Source organism: Pongo pygmaeus, chromosome 6 (assembly GCF_028885625.2).
Source record: "Pongo pygmaeus isolate AG05252 chromosome 6, NHGRI_mPonPyg2-v2.0_pri, whole genome shotgun sequence".
Lineage (NCBI taxonomy): Eukaryota > Metazoa > Chordata > Mammalia > Primates > Hominidae > Pongo > Pongo pygmaeus.
This window is the reverse complement of record NC_072379.2, coordinates 127,626,479-127,640,122: the sequence shown is the minus strand read 5'-3', so window position 1 is coordinate 127,640,122 and position 13,644 is coordinate 127,626,479. Positions and strand designations below refer to the sequence as shown.

General features: G+C 39.8%; 1 protein-coding gene across 2 annotated transcripts in view; it reads right to left on the bottom strand.

The window, feature by feature from the left end:
• CALU (calumenin) overlaps positions 1–13,644 on the bottom strand; it is a 32,362-nt gene that overhangs the window by 2,735 nt on the left and 15,983 nt on the right. For both annotated transcript variants that reach the window (XM_054494142.2, XM_054494141.2), the window contains exons 4-6: positions 9,696–9,862; positions 8,898–8,958; positions 1,063–1,262 (exon numbers count right to left, since the gene is read on the bottom strand). In XM_054494142.2, coding sequence (XP_054350117.1) covers positions 1,063–1,262; positions 8,898–8,958; positions 9,696–9,862 — 428 coding nt within the window. The remainder of the gene's footprint in view (positions 1–1,062; positions 1,263–8,897; positions 8,959–9,695; positions 9,863–13,644) is intronic.

Here is a 13,644-nt window from a genome sequence, read left to right as displayed (position 1 = left end):
AGGCATACACCACCACGCCCAGGTAATTTTGTATTTTTAGTAGAGACGGGGTTTCTCTACGTTTGTCAGGCTGGTCTCGAACACCCAATCTCAGGTGATCTGCCTGCCTCGGCCTCCCAAAGTGCTGGGATTACAGGCGTGAGCCATCGTGCCAGGCCAATTAAACATTTCTTTTATCAAGAAAGTTAAAAGTGGAAGGGTGGAAAGAATGTAACACAACAACTCAATGTTAGAGATAAAGGTTTGTTCCATGAGGAGAAAACTCTCCCTTTAGAGGAAAATATGGAACATCTCCTAGATAGGGATGACTACATGCATTTCCTTTTCTCATACATCTCAGGACACAACACCTGGCTACTAAAGTGACTTTGAGCAAGAACTTAAAGCAGATCAACACTTAAAAAGGCTCTAAAATGAAAAACTGAATTTGAAATTGAAGATTAGCCTAGACAAAAGTATACTCAGAACACTGAAAATCTCCATCTTTAGACTGATTTTCAGCTTACTCCAAGCAGGGCATTAAAATCTCTGAAGCAGGTGACCGGGCTTAGGGACAACAATACTTTTAACAAAATACCTCAGATAATTAATTGATCAAAGACAATTTGAACAGGCTCCAGAGAAAAGCTGATTTATAGCCCACACAAAGGACCCAATTTAAAAAAAGCATATTTGATTTAAGAAGGAAACAATCAGCTTTGAGTAGACAGAATGGGCCTGTAATAGGTAAAGGAACAAATGAAGTAACAAAGAAGAAAAAAAAAATTCCTGGCGATCTAAAAATACCTGATGATGCATGCTGGGCACAGGCTACACACAAAGGCTCTTTTCTGAAGCCAAATTTCCTACAATGCTATCAGCACTGGGCAAAAGGATTTCTAAAATGAGATCAGATAGCTAGTGCTGGCCCTGAAAGGTTTTAATCGCCAGATTCAGATACTTGGCTGACTTAGACTAATTAAGACCTTAAATGCTCTATGCACCTTAACAGAAACTGTTCAGGTGATCCCCTAGAAGCATACTTCAATCAAGGATAGATTGTGTGGGCCTGGCCAGACTTACCTTGTTTTGGTCTGATTCATAGACCAGGTGCCTGGCTTCTGCCTCTGCATGATCATAGTCTGAGGGAAGGATCCAGTCTTTGGTCTCTTCCTTGTCCATCTTCCCATCACGGTTCTTATCCCGAAACTCAACAAACTGCTCTCGCTCTGTCTTTACCCATTCTGGCTCATCAGTATTCCCATCATGGCTGTACATGTCACCTGGGTACACAGACATACACACAAAAGAAGGGTTTGTCTTTTCCCAAAAACTGCCTCATGCTAATCTGGCCTAACCATTTTTCCTCATCCATTTGTTTGGAACCCAATAGCAGCTGCAAGGGTATTTTAGGCCAGACAGACCTTAGAAAGCAAGGTATTTTCCTGAGGCTTAATTACTTATCTTGCAACAAGAATATTTCCGGCTGCTGATTTTAAGTCACATGAGAGCAAAGAGTCCTTACACCTTAATAAGTGCAGAAATAAGAGGAAAGAGCTACCATCAAGAAAGATTTAGACTCGTTCCCTACATTTCATTTCACCCTAAGGTAACTAGTTAAACTGGACCACTTGTTTTAGAAAGGTGTAGCCAATTACTTACAAAGAGTCCATTATACCAGTGGCCTTCAGTTGGGACAAGCATGCCCCTGGGGAAACAGGAACACTGTCAAGGAGTACACTGAGAAAGGTCAGTCAAGAGAGAATCAAATTCCAGATACTCGGTTCCACATATAGTTTTTTCCAAAAATTGATCTTCATAATAATGTACCTCTGGCCATCAAGGCTTTTTTCCCATCTCCCCCCTTTCACAACTGCCCTTGTCCCACTTTATAAAAGAAAGGCATATTTTCAACCATTTTGAAACTAGAGTGTAAAAAGCTCCAAGATAATGAAAAAGAAACAATTAGAAATACTAGTGTCTGGCCGGGCGTGGTGGCTCACACCTGTAATTCCAGCACTTTGGGAGGCCTAGGCAGGCAGATCACCTGAGGTCGGAGTTCGAGACCAGATCACCTGAGGTCAGGAGTTTGAGACCAGCCTGGCCAAAATGGCAAAACCCCATCTCTACTAAAAATACAAAAATTAGCTGAGCATGGTGGTGCGCGCCTGTAATCCCAGCTACTCAAGAGGCTGAGGCAGGAGAATCACTTGAACCCAGGAGGCAGAGGTTGCAGTGAGCTGAGATCGTATCACTGCACTCTAGCCTGGGCGACAGAGCAAGACTCCATCTCAAAAAAAAAAAAAAGAAAAAGAAATACTAGTGTCAGTCTTGAGAATGCAAATGTCTGAAAAAAATGAATAAATTCTTTTGCATGTCAAAAGGTTTTAAATTCTTTGCTTTAAAAAAAAAAAAAAATCTTGAAAAATGGCCTAATTGAGTTTTAGCTAAGGGATCATTAAACATAATTTTTGGGCTAGGTGCAGTGGCTCACGCCTGTAATCCCAGCACTTTGGGAGGCTGAGGCGGGTGGATCACTTGAGGTCAGGAGTTTGAGACCAGCATGGCCAACATGGTGAAACCCCGTCTCTACTAAAAATAAAAAATAAAATTAGCTGGGCATGCTGGCCCACGCCTGTAATCCCCAGCTACTGCGGAGGCTGAGGCAGGAGAATCGCTTGAACCCCGGAGGCAGAGGTTGCAGTGAGCCGAGACCATGCCTCTGTACTACAGCCTGGGTGACAGAGCGAGACTCCACCTTGAAACAAACAAAACCCGTAATCTTTGATGATAGATTACATGATTTCTGGCATGTAACTCAAAAGGAGTTCCAAGAACTAAGCAACATTGCTATGACAAATCTTCCATTTCCATCAACTTATTTACTAATATAAACAAGGTCTGTTAGTACTTCCTCTAAAAAATAAAAATTAGGAATTGGTGCTGAATCCCATTTCACTCTAGCGATAAGTAATTGTCATCCATGGATATGAAACTATTTGAAAAAAAATGTGTCAAAGAAATGCATTTAAAAATATATAAACATAAAATGTTTGTAATAAATGTTATTTTGTTCAATTGTGTATTAATAATTGTAATAGTAACTTAACCCAGAAGACTCTAAAAACACTTAAGAGCCATATCACAGAACACCATTTTCCATATTTCAATTTACATACACAATGTTCTTGCAAATAAGAATGTCAAAGTGACTAAGGCTTTCAAGATAAAATATGTCAGAATATCATTCTGTTGAGGAAGTAAACTGCAAATGAATCTAACAAATAGAAGGCTGACTTGTGAGTTTGAGATCAGCCTGGGCAACATGGCAAAATCCCTATAAGAAATACAAAAATTAGCCAGGCATGGCAGCGTGCACCTAAGTCCCAGCTACTCGGGAGGCTGAGGCAGGAGGATGGCTTGAGCCTAGGAGATCGAGGCTGCAGTGAACCATGATCACGCCACTGCACTCCAGCATAGGTGACAGAGTGAGACCCTGTCTCAATAAGAAGAAGAAAAAAAAGAAACAGGAGGCCGGGTGGTTGACGTCTGTAATCCCAGCACTTTGGGAGGCCAAGGCAGGTAGAGCTCTGAGCCCAGGATTTCCAGACTAGCCTGGGCAATGTAAGGAGACCCATGTCTATAAGAATAATAATTAAAAAAATCAGCTGGGTGTGGTGGTGCTCTTCTGTGGTCCCAGCTGAGGTGACAGGATCACTTGATCTCCCCACCTTGGAGATCAAGGCTGCTGTGATTGTGCCACTGCACATCAACATGGGCAACAGAATGAGACTCTTGTCTTTTTTAAAAAAAAAGAAGAAATAGGAAGAGTGTAAAATGTCCAAGTTGGTTAACAGTTTATTCATTTATTTTTTTAAGACAATACCATGTGGTGACTGATAAGTAGTATAAATATCCCCAAATCCCTATAAATTTAAACAAAAAAGGGCAATTAAGTGATGGTCACATTGTTGCTAACCAAACACCATAATTAAAAAAAAAAAAAAGTACCAAACAAACATTTCCTTTTTAACTATTATGAAATGTAAAAAATTACGGATATTTTCTTATATACCCACAATGCCACTTCCAAATTTTACAAAATCAATTCCTTAGTATCATCTAATACCCAGACTGAATGTAAATTTCTTGATTATCTTTTTAAAGTTGTCGTGTCCAAATTATTCATATGAATGACGGCAGGTAAGAAGCTGCTGTGGTATCTTGTATTTAAATTTTATAGATTTCTTTCAGAATTACTTTCAAAATGTCAATGCTTATCACCAACAGAGATTATTCTTTTCTCTTTTGAGACAGGGTTTTGCTCTGTTGCCCAGGCTGGAGTGCAGTGGTACAGTAACGGTGCACTGCAACCGTTACTCAAACCCTCAGGCTCAAGTGATCCTCCTGAGTTGCTGGGACTACAGGCACACGCCACCATGCCCGGCTAATTTTTTCTTTTTTTTTGTATTTTTTGTAGAGACAGGGTTGCGCCATGTTGTCCAGGTTGGTCTCAAACTCCTGGGCTCAAGTGATTCACCTGCCTCAGCCTCCCAAAGTTCTGGGATTACAGGAATGAGCTACGGCATCCGGCCCAACAGAGACTATTCTTTACAACTGTTTAAATTTCTTAATTAAATATTTCAGATGCCAACTTTAAAACACATAAGGGAATGCTGTTGGTCAAATTCTTTCAGGAGTTACGTAAGTGAACAAGTCTGAAAATGCCTGAGTTATACGACATCTAAGTTAAGTGTACCTGCATTGCATGTAAGGTATGGGAAAACACCTAAAGACAAGTCTAAATAGTTCCTGCAAGTTCTAAGCAAAGGTAATTATTTAGTCAGTGCTGCCATTTTCCTGACCTTGAGGGTTAAGGGTAGAAGTACTCCTCTGTCTTAAAACTCACAAGAGAAGTTCCTCACAGCAGGACTTGCCAATTTTTTCCCATGCTACAGCACATTCAGAAAATGTAGTATTTGTATGGTCCACTGGATCAGCTCCCTGCCCTAGCTGTCCTGAAGGCCAAGAAGACTTACTCACAGGATACAGATTGGAAAGTTCTGAATTAGGAAATAGATACATGCTTAAAAGATATGGTTTTAAAGGAAGCTAGAATACACAATACACTATAACATAAGTGCATTTTAAAGCTAGGTGACCATGATAAACTATTTGAATTTCTATTTTTATTTATTTTTTTGAGACAGAGTCTTGCTCTGTCGCCCAGGCTGGAGTGCAGTGGCGCGATCTCGGCTCACTGCAACCTCCGCCTCCTGGGTTCAAGCGATTCTCCTGCCTCAGCCTCTTGAGTAGCTGGGATTACACAGGCACGTGCCACCACACCTGGCTAATTTTTATATTTTTAGTAGAGACGGGATTTCACCAAGTTGGTCAGGCTGGTCTCTAACTCCTGACCTTGTGATCTGCCCACCTCAGCCTCCCAAAGTGTTAGGATTACAGGCATGAGCCACCATGCTTGGCCGAATTTCTATTTTTAAAAGACTCAGTCTATTTGATGATTTGAAGAGATTATTAATTTTCTTGGGTTGATATTATCTTTAAAAAAATGTTTTTAGAAACACATATATATTTTAGAGATATATACCTAAATGTTTACAGATGAAATGACATAATGATTGGGATTTACTTCAAAGTAAGAAGGAAGCAAGGAAGTGGATGTGGCTGAGAAAAAACTGGCTGTAAGTTGATTGTTGTTGAGGTTAGGCATAGGTACATGAGGATTCATTATACTATTCTAATTTGGGGGCAGGTGCAGTGGCTCACACTTGTAATCCCAGCACTTTGGGAGGCTAAGACGGTCAGATCACTTGAGGCCAGGAGCTCAAGATCACCCTGGCCAACATGGCGAAACCCCACCTCTATTAAAAATACAAAAATTAGCCAGGTGTGGTGGTGCATGCCTGTAATCCCAATTACTCAGGAGGCTGAGGCACAAGAATCGCCTGAACCTGGGAGGCAGAGGTTGTAGTGAGTGGAGATCACACCACTGCACTCCAGCCTGGGTGACACAGCAAGACTGTCTCAAAATAAATAATAAATAATAAATAAATAAATAAATAAATAAATAAATAGTGTATGTCTGCAATGCTCTATAATAAATTTTAAAAATAAAAATAATTATCAGCACAACTTTGGGTGTTTTTTTTTTTTCTTTCCCTGTTTCCTCAGGCACTGATGGGGGCTTCTTTTTAATGCTAAATTTATGAGGCGAAGAACTTTGTTTCTTCATGATCTCCTTCAACATGGCACTAGAAGCTGAAAGATACTGTTTGGGAGAATTTTAGATTTACAAACCCCAGCATCCCAGATGTAAAAGTGTTTGCATTGGTTACTGACTTGTAAAAAAAAAAAAAAGCACACATGCACAAGATAGTTTTGGTAGCTTCAAAATATAACTGCTCTGCCCTTGAATCTATATGATACACAGGGAGACAGAAATATCTCCTTATTTGGCCTCAATGCTTGATAAGTGATGTAGTTAACAGTTATAAAAATTCCTCTCCTTGGGAGGTTCAAATGAGTACCTCAGTTTTAGCAATGGCAATAAAATGGCAAAAGCCAAGAATAAAGAGATAAATCATTTAAAAGTAGAAAACCCTAGTAACATCAACATGGGCTCAGTAAATGCACCTAGGCATTGATCCACTGTCCTGATAAACTTCTCCAAAAAAAAAAAAAAAAAATCAGTTTAGGAAAACATCCTATCTTCCGTTGCTCATCTTTCTTTAAAAAGTTCAAAGTACATCACTGAACCTAAGAAAACGCAGGTAAACAGTCAAGGAGTAATTCAATTGGAATAACTCTAGCATGTAAATAACAGGTATGATAAGACAACATCTAAGTAAAGGAGTGACTTGCTCCATACAGTTTAATGACAGGTGATAGAGGTAAGGATTAAGTCTTCCTTTCAGGCTTAAAATAAACATTTCAGGTTAACTATCAGAGGTCTAAAAACAAACAGGCTTATCTGAAACACAAAACCAATGGTGTGCTAGAATAAGTTACTACAAATGAAAATAAGTATGTGAAATATTAAAAAATATCTAATATCTTTCTAAACAAAGTATTGGTAACAATGACATTTGTAATAACAATCTTATACTTTCCATCTTTACTCACTTTTCTAAAGAGATGGAGTCTCGCTATGTTGCTCAGGCTGGAGTACAGTTGCTATCCACAGGCACAACCTCACTACTAATCAGCAGTTTTGACCTGCTCTGATTCTGTCCTGGGCCAGTTCACTCCTCCTTAGGCAACCTGGTGATCCCCTGCTCCCAGGAGGTCACCATATTGATGATGAACTTCTGACTACAGTCCAGAACTCTTGGACTCAAGTGATCCTTCTGCCTCAGCCTCCCAAGTAACTGGGTATGCCACCACACCCAGCTCCTTTACTCGTTTTAATTTCTGTCACAGTAATTGGGAAACAATTTGCTCAACTACTTGGTAAGAAAGACAACTCTTTTTATTTTTTTTAAAAACAATGAGAATATGTTAAAATTAGTCTGATGATAATAAAACAGAGCTTTACTTGGGAGAAATTAGCCTTGAAGGTGTGACATCCAAAACAATTTTTTACAAAAAATTTAGACAGACAACTAAAAAGGGAAATGTCAAAAGGGAGAAACTTAAAAAACAAAAGGAAAGTAGTCAGAGAATCAGAGAGAAAATATGAACAGAACACAGTAAAAAGGAATGGCTGCAAGAGGGATCAGCAACTCCCCGTGATTTATTTATCCACCTCTTAATCTATTCCCTATCTCCTTTCCCTGGGTTTCCCTATGTCAGTCTGGGCTCCCTGCAACTCTCTTTTTTTTTTTTTTTTTTTTTTTGAGACAGACTCCCGCTCTGTAGCGCAGGCTGGAGTGCAGTGGCGCGATCTCAGCTCACTGCAAGCTCCGCCTCCCGGGTTCACGCCATTCTTCTGCCTCAGCCTCCCCAATAGCTGGGACTACAGGCGCCCGCCACCATACCCGGCTAATTTTTTGTATTTTTAGTAGAGACGGGGTTTCACCGTGTTAGCCAGGATGGTCTCGATCTCCTGACCTTGTGATCTGCCCGCCTCGGCCTCCCGAAGTGCTGCGATTACAGGTGTGAGCCACTGTGCCCGGCCCCCTGCAACTCTTTACCATCAGTTCCATAGAGCATGCAGGATACACTATATCTGTGCTGTTGAGGATGGTAGCCACAGGTGCTTATTAAGCACTTGAAATGTGGCTGGGATGTGCTTTAAGTATTAAAAAAACCCCTCAATAATTTACATTAAGTGGAAATTACAGTATTTTAGAATATTAGGTTAAATAACACACTACTGAAATTTCATCTGTTTCTTTTTACTTTTTAAGGTGGCTATTAGAAAAGTTAAAATTACATATGGGGCTCACATTTATATTTTGATTGGGCAGTGTAGCTACGGATACTTTATCACAACCCACTATCACACTGGTCTGGTTAATGATCTGGTGACAGCTAATGAGCTAGTGAGAATTGACCCTTGGGGTAAATTGTTTCTATGGGCAAATACATCTTTCTTTCTTTCTTTTTTTGAGACAGAGTTTCACTCTTGTTGTCCAGGCTGGAGTGCAATGGCATGTTCTCGGCTCACTGCAACCTCCGCCTCCTGGGTTCAAGCGATTCTTCTGCCTCAGCCTCCTGAGTAGCTGGGATTACAGGCACCTGCCACCACACCCAGCTATTTTTTTTGTATTTTTAGTAGAGACAGGGTTTCACCATGTTGGCCAGGCTGGACTTGAACTCCTGACCTCAGGTGATCTGCCCGCCTCGGCTTCCCAAAGTGTTGGGATTACAGGCATGAGCCACTGCGCCCAGCCAGCAAATACATCTTTCAAAGCTTCTCAGCTTTTCTAAGAAAAACACTAGAAGCAGGGACTTACCAATATACTCTTCTAGATCAATGAAACCATCAGCATTCTTATCTATATCTTCCATTGTTTCCTAAACAGGAAAGAATAAGAAGAGACTATTAAGTTAGTCTCTGAATTTGCCAGAAGAAAGTAAAGTATCTAGTTTAGGCAAACATTTATTATTCATTAAACACACACGTACACGTATGTATGTATGTATGCATGTATGTATGTACGTATGTATGTGTGTATGTATGGTTAAAACCATTTCTAGCCAAGAAATGGTAAAACACGAGCAATTTCCTATGCTTCAATCTAAAATAACCGAGTCTTCCTGGCAGGACACTGACACTGCTTAATGACAAACTATCCCATCAAGCCCTTGATGATCTACCTGGTAGCCTCAGTCTTGCTAAAGTCACACTAACAGGAGATGTGACCAGTGATTATGTGTATAGCTATAGATAGTCTATGTTATCAGTGACTGCCTTCTGTGAGAGTTCTTTAGTATCACTGTTATTACTCAATGTCTGACTATTGGTCATGGGATATTTTAAATAATAGGATTTCCCCCCATTCTTACAATATGAAGCTACCAGTGAAATGGCAAAATACATTATATGACAGAAGGTATTATCATACTAAACAGAATGCCCAAGGCACCTTGATCAAGGTCACAGAAAAACAGTGACAGACCTTGGATTCTGAATCTGGCCAGTACTTACATAGCATATATAGTGATATGCTATATAAGGCTAAAGGGGAAAGATAGAATAAGCCACAAAAAGAGAAACTGAGTCCCTGTTCAGAATCCTTCATCTCACCCACCTGCACTACTATATCTTTCATGTAGTCATACTCCTCAGGGTGCAGGAAAGCTGTGAACTCCTCCTTTGTGGCAATGAGGTCTCCATCCTTGTCTGCCATTTTAAACCTCCGCTCATCTCTAACCATCATCTGTTTATAGTTAAATCCATCATCAGGGTCTGGATCATCTAGAAAACAAAAATTTAGGTCAAATCTTAAAGGCTTTCAGAAAACATGAAAATGTGTTGGGTGGGAAATCAATTTCCAATAAAGATAAACCATGCAAAGAAGAAATAATTGATTACACAGGTAAAACTGCAGCAGTACAAAGACATTTAGTTTTGGGCTACAGCTCCAGTCATCAGATCTCAGAGTCAGCTCCAAGTTCACATGGAACTCTGGCTCCTGAACTATGTAACTCACTGTTATGCTTCACTATTGGTATTAAGGCTACTAGAAGGCTTGAATTTTCTAGTTACATCTGGAAGGCAGTGGTGGCTCTCAAGTCCCATACTGCCTGAGTTTGAACTCTACCATTTTCTAGCTGTTTGGCCTGTGCCTTGGTCTCTTTTATCTGTAAAATAGAGACAGCAATGGTGCCAGCTTCATAGGATTGTTGTAAGGCTTAAATGAGAAAATATATCTAAGTGCTTAGAACAATGCCTGGCACATAGTTGGCTTTCAACAAACGTCAGTTACTGCTATTTTTATTAAACATTAGGATCTCATTAAGAAGATAGAAACCAAAGGCCTTCTACCTCATATAATGGACACTTGGATTCAAGCAATAGAATGCCACCACTTTGAAGGTCACATTCTGTTTTTTTTCAGTCAACGCACAGGTATTGTTCATCCCCATTTATGTAAAATTCTAGAAAATGCAAACTAACTTAGAGTCACAGAAAACAGATGAGTGATTGCCTAGGGACAGGGGAATGGGAAGGATGAGAAGGATTACCAAGGTACATGAGGAAATGTTGGGGGGGTAATGGATACGCTCATTATCCTGATTGCAGTGGTGGTTTCACTGGTAAATACATACGTCAAAACTCAACAATTGTGCACTTAAATACAAACAGTTCACTTTATGTCAATAATAACTTGACAAAGGTATACAAAAAAAAAACCCTTAGATTACAATCAAATTGAATTTGGAAATACCCATCTGTTATGACATCGAGCTACACAAGCAGCAGTTATCTAGTCTCTATATAAGAATATAGAAAAGTGAAATTTAGTTTTTTAAGCTGAAAAAATGTGGAGTTAACTGCAGAAAAGTAATAAAAATTTTTTTCAATCTGAGTTCCTGTATAAACCAAATTAAGATAACAGACATGAAAATTTTTTGGTGAAGATATTTTAAAAAGTAAAAGACACCACATTAATGGTAAGAAATTATTGTTCCTGCAACATATTGATTACATAAAAAGGATATGACACTGGTTTTATAAAAAAGACCCACAGGGCCCCTTTAAGAATAACATCATTACTGCTGACCTTTGAGACTGTTCAATCTTTCCACACCTTAAGCACAGTTTAAAGAAACAAAAACAAAACTACTGTACTAGTTTGAGAGTTGAGCATTTTGAAGCTTCATTCTTTATTGAGTGTCAAAAATTCAGTAAGACAGCTTAATGAGTCATAAGGCTTTGGGATCCTGTGTACACACACACACACACACACACACACACACACACACAAAGCCATAATAGGTTGAGATGGAGAACCTAAGGCAAACAAGCCTTTCTCAGATACTAAAGTGTCTCTTCTAAACAAAGTTTCAGTACTATGTAACACAAATAAGAAACATAACAAGACAACTTATACTTTAAGACTAGATTCTCACATAAGTGCTCTCCTCCCCTCCTTGGGGTAAAACATGGTGACTGGACTCAAATAACCTAATAGCAACATGCACATATATATATAAGGAGGGAAACAGGAAGATACAATTTTTTTTTTTTTTTAATTTATAGTCAGGACCTTGTTCTGTGGCCCAGGCTGGAGTGCAATGCAATCATAGCTCACTGCAGTCTTGGACTCTGGGGCTCAAGCAATCCTCCTGCTTCGGCCTCCCAAGTAGCTAGGACTACTGACAAGTGCTACCACTCCTGGCTAATTTTTAATATAATTTTTTGTAAAGATGGGGTCTGGCTTTGTTGCCCTGGCTGGTCTCGAATTCCTGGACTCAAGCAACCTTTCTGCCTCGGCCTCCCAAAATGCTAGGATTATAGGCATAAGCCACTGTGCCTGGCCAAAACTTTATTTTTAATGACAAAACCTATATTCCTATAGCTCTGCTTGGAATGCTGTATTTATCCTAAGCACCAGTTTTGGCCCTAGCTGGCCTGTATACAGCTTTAGGTAGGCTCTTGATCTAGTTTTGCTATAGGCAGGGTAGATCTCAGTATTTCATATTTTACTTGTGGCAGAGACAGTGTTAACCTTTCTCTCATGGATAGCGGATTCATTGAGACAGATTTTAACTAAAAGCTACGATGATTTATACCTGAACTCCAAATTGAATCAAGAACACACAGTAACAAAAACTCCTCCTCACTTCTCTAAGCCGACTCATGACCCCCTCAGTGCTGTCCACCCTCATGCCTCTGGGGAAAGATGCCTTATAAAGACATTGCTTCTCCAGCCAGTGTTTCAGCTTATGCAGTCTCAGGCAGCAGAAATACCCATTACGTTGAATCATCTGCCTTGTGAGGCAACAGAGCTCTCAACAGATTTTTATGCACATAATCATACACAGCACTGAAGAATCATTCTGGGCAGCAAGTGAGTGCCTAGGTCAGAGCTGAGATTTATTTACACACCATTTTGTTTAGACCACCAATAGCCTACTCTTTGCTTTATATTTATCATTAATTCCAAATAAATCAGGAAGGTGTTGGGTCTCAGCCAGAGCAAGAAGCAGGATGCCTCTCCATCTGTTCTGACTGTTTAATACATGTGTTCTTAATTGGGTGAAGGATATGTTTGGTTCTTGGCTAAGTGTCAAGCATTGAGAGAGAGTGCCACTTTAGTCTTAGGAATGAGAACAAGCCTGACACAGAAATAAAAGTCTCTTTACCAGAAATGCACGCAGTCCTGTAATTAATGCAGACAGCTGGCTATCTGTGGGGAAACAGATCCATTATACACTCACTGTTAGTCAGTGGTGGAGAATGCTTGCTTTAACCCAGAAGGTTGCCTAATTTCCAGGATTAAAATGGAGAAAGTACCATTTATATTAATACAATTCTTGTCTTAAAACTGTAACCATGTGCAACAGAGGAGTTTCACAAATAAAAACACCCTGGGTCATCAACTCAGTAAGACTCACTGCCTAGTATTCAGCAGCAGGCAAGTGTTACAAGTAAAAGAAAATTACTAACAGGTGGCCCAAGCATACGAGCTATCAAATCAACAAAAAGCAATCAAATTAACATTTATTTGCCTTAAAGCATTTGCAAAGCAGGCTGATAAACTCATGTGCCAGAGAAAACAAATGGGAAATTTTCATTTCCAAACTTCAGTAAGCAGACATACTGAAATAGTTAAATTTTATCAAGGAAAACTATTTTATTAAGACTTCTCACCAGTTAGAAAGAAATCTAATTTGGTTTGAATTTTAGGTCCAACACTTTACTGGGACCATGTCAAGAAACATCTCAAAGCCCCCTGCTTTGCACTGTTGGAACTATGTAGCCTTATAGCCTCTTTTTTTTTTTTTTTTGGACAGATCTCACTCTGTCCCCAAGGCTGGAGTGCAGCAGTGCAATCATGGCTCGCAGCTGCCTCAACCTCCTGGGCTTAAGTGATCCTCCCACCTTAGCCTCCTGAGTATCTAGGACAGGCATGTGCCACCATGCTTGGCTAATTTAAATTTTTTTTTTTTTTTTTTTTTTGGTAGAGACAGGGTGTCTCTATGTTGCCCAGACTGGTCTCAAACTCCTGGGCCCAGGCAATCCTCCCGCCT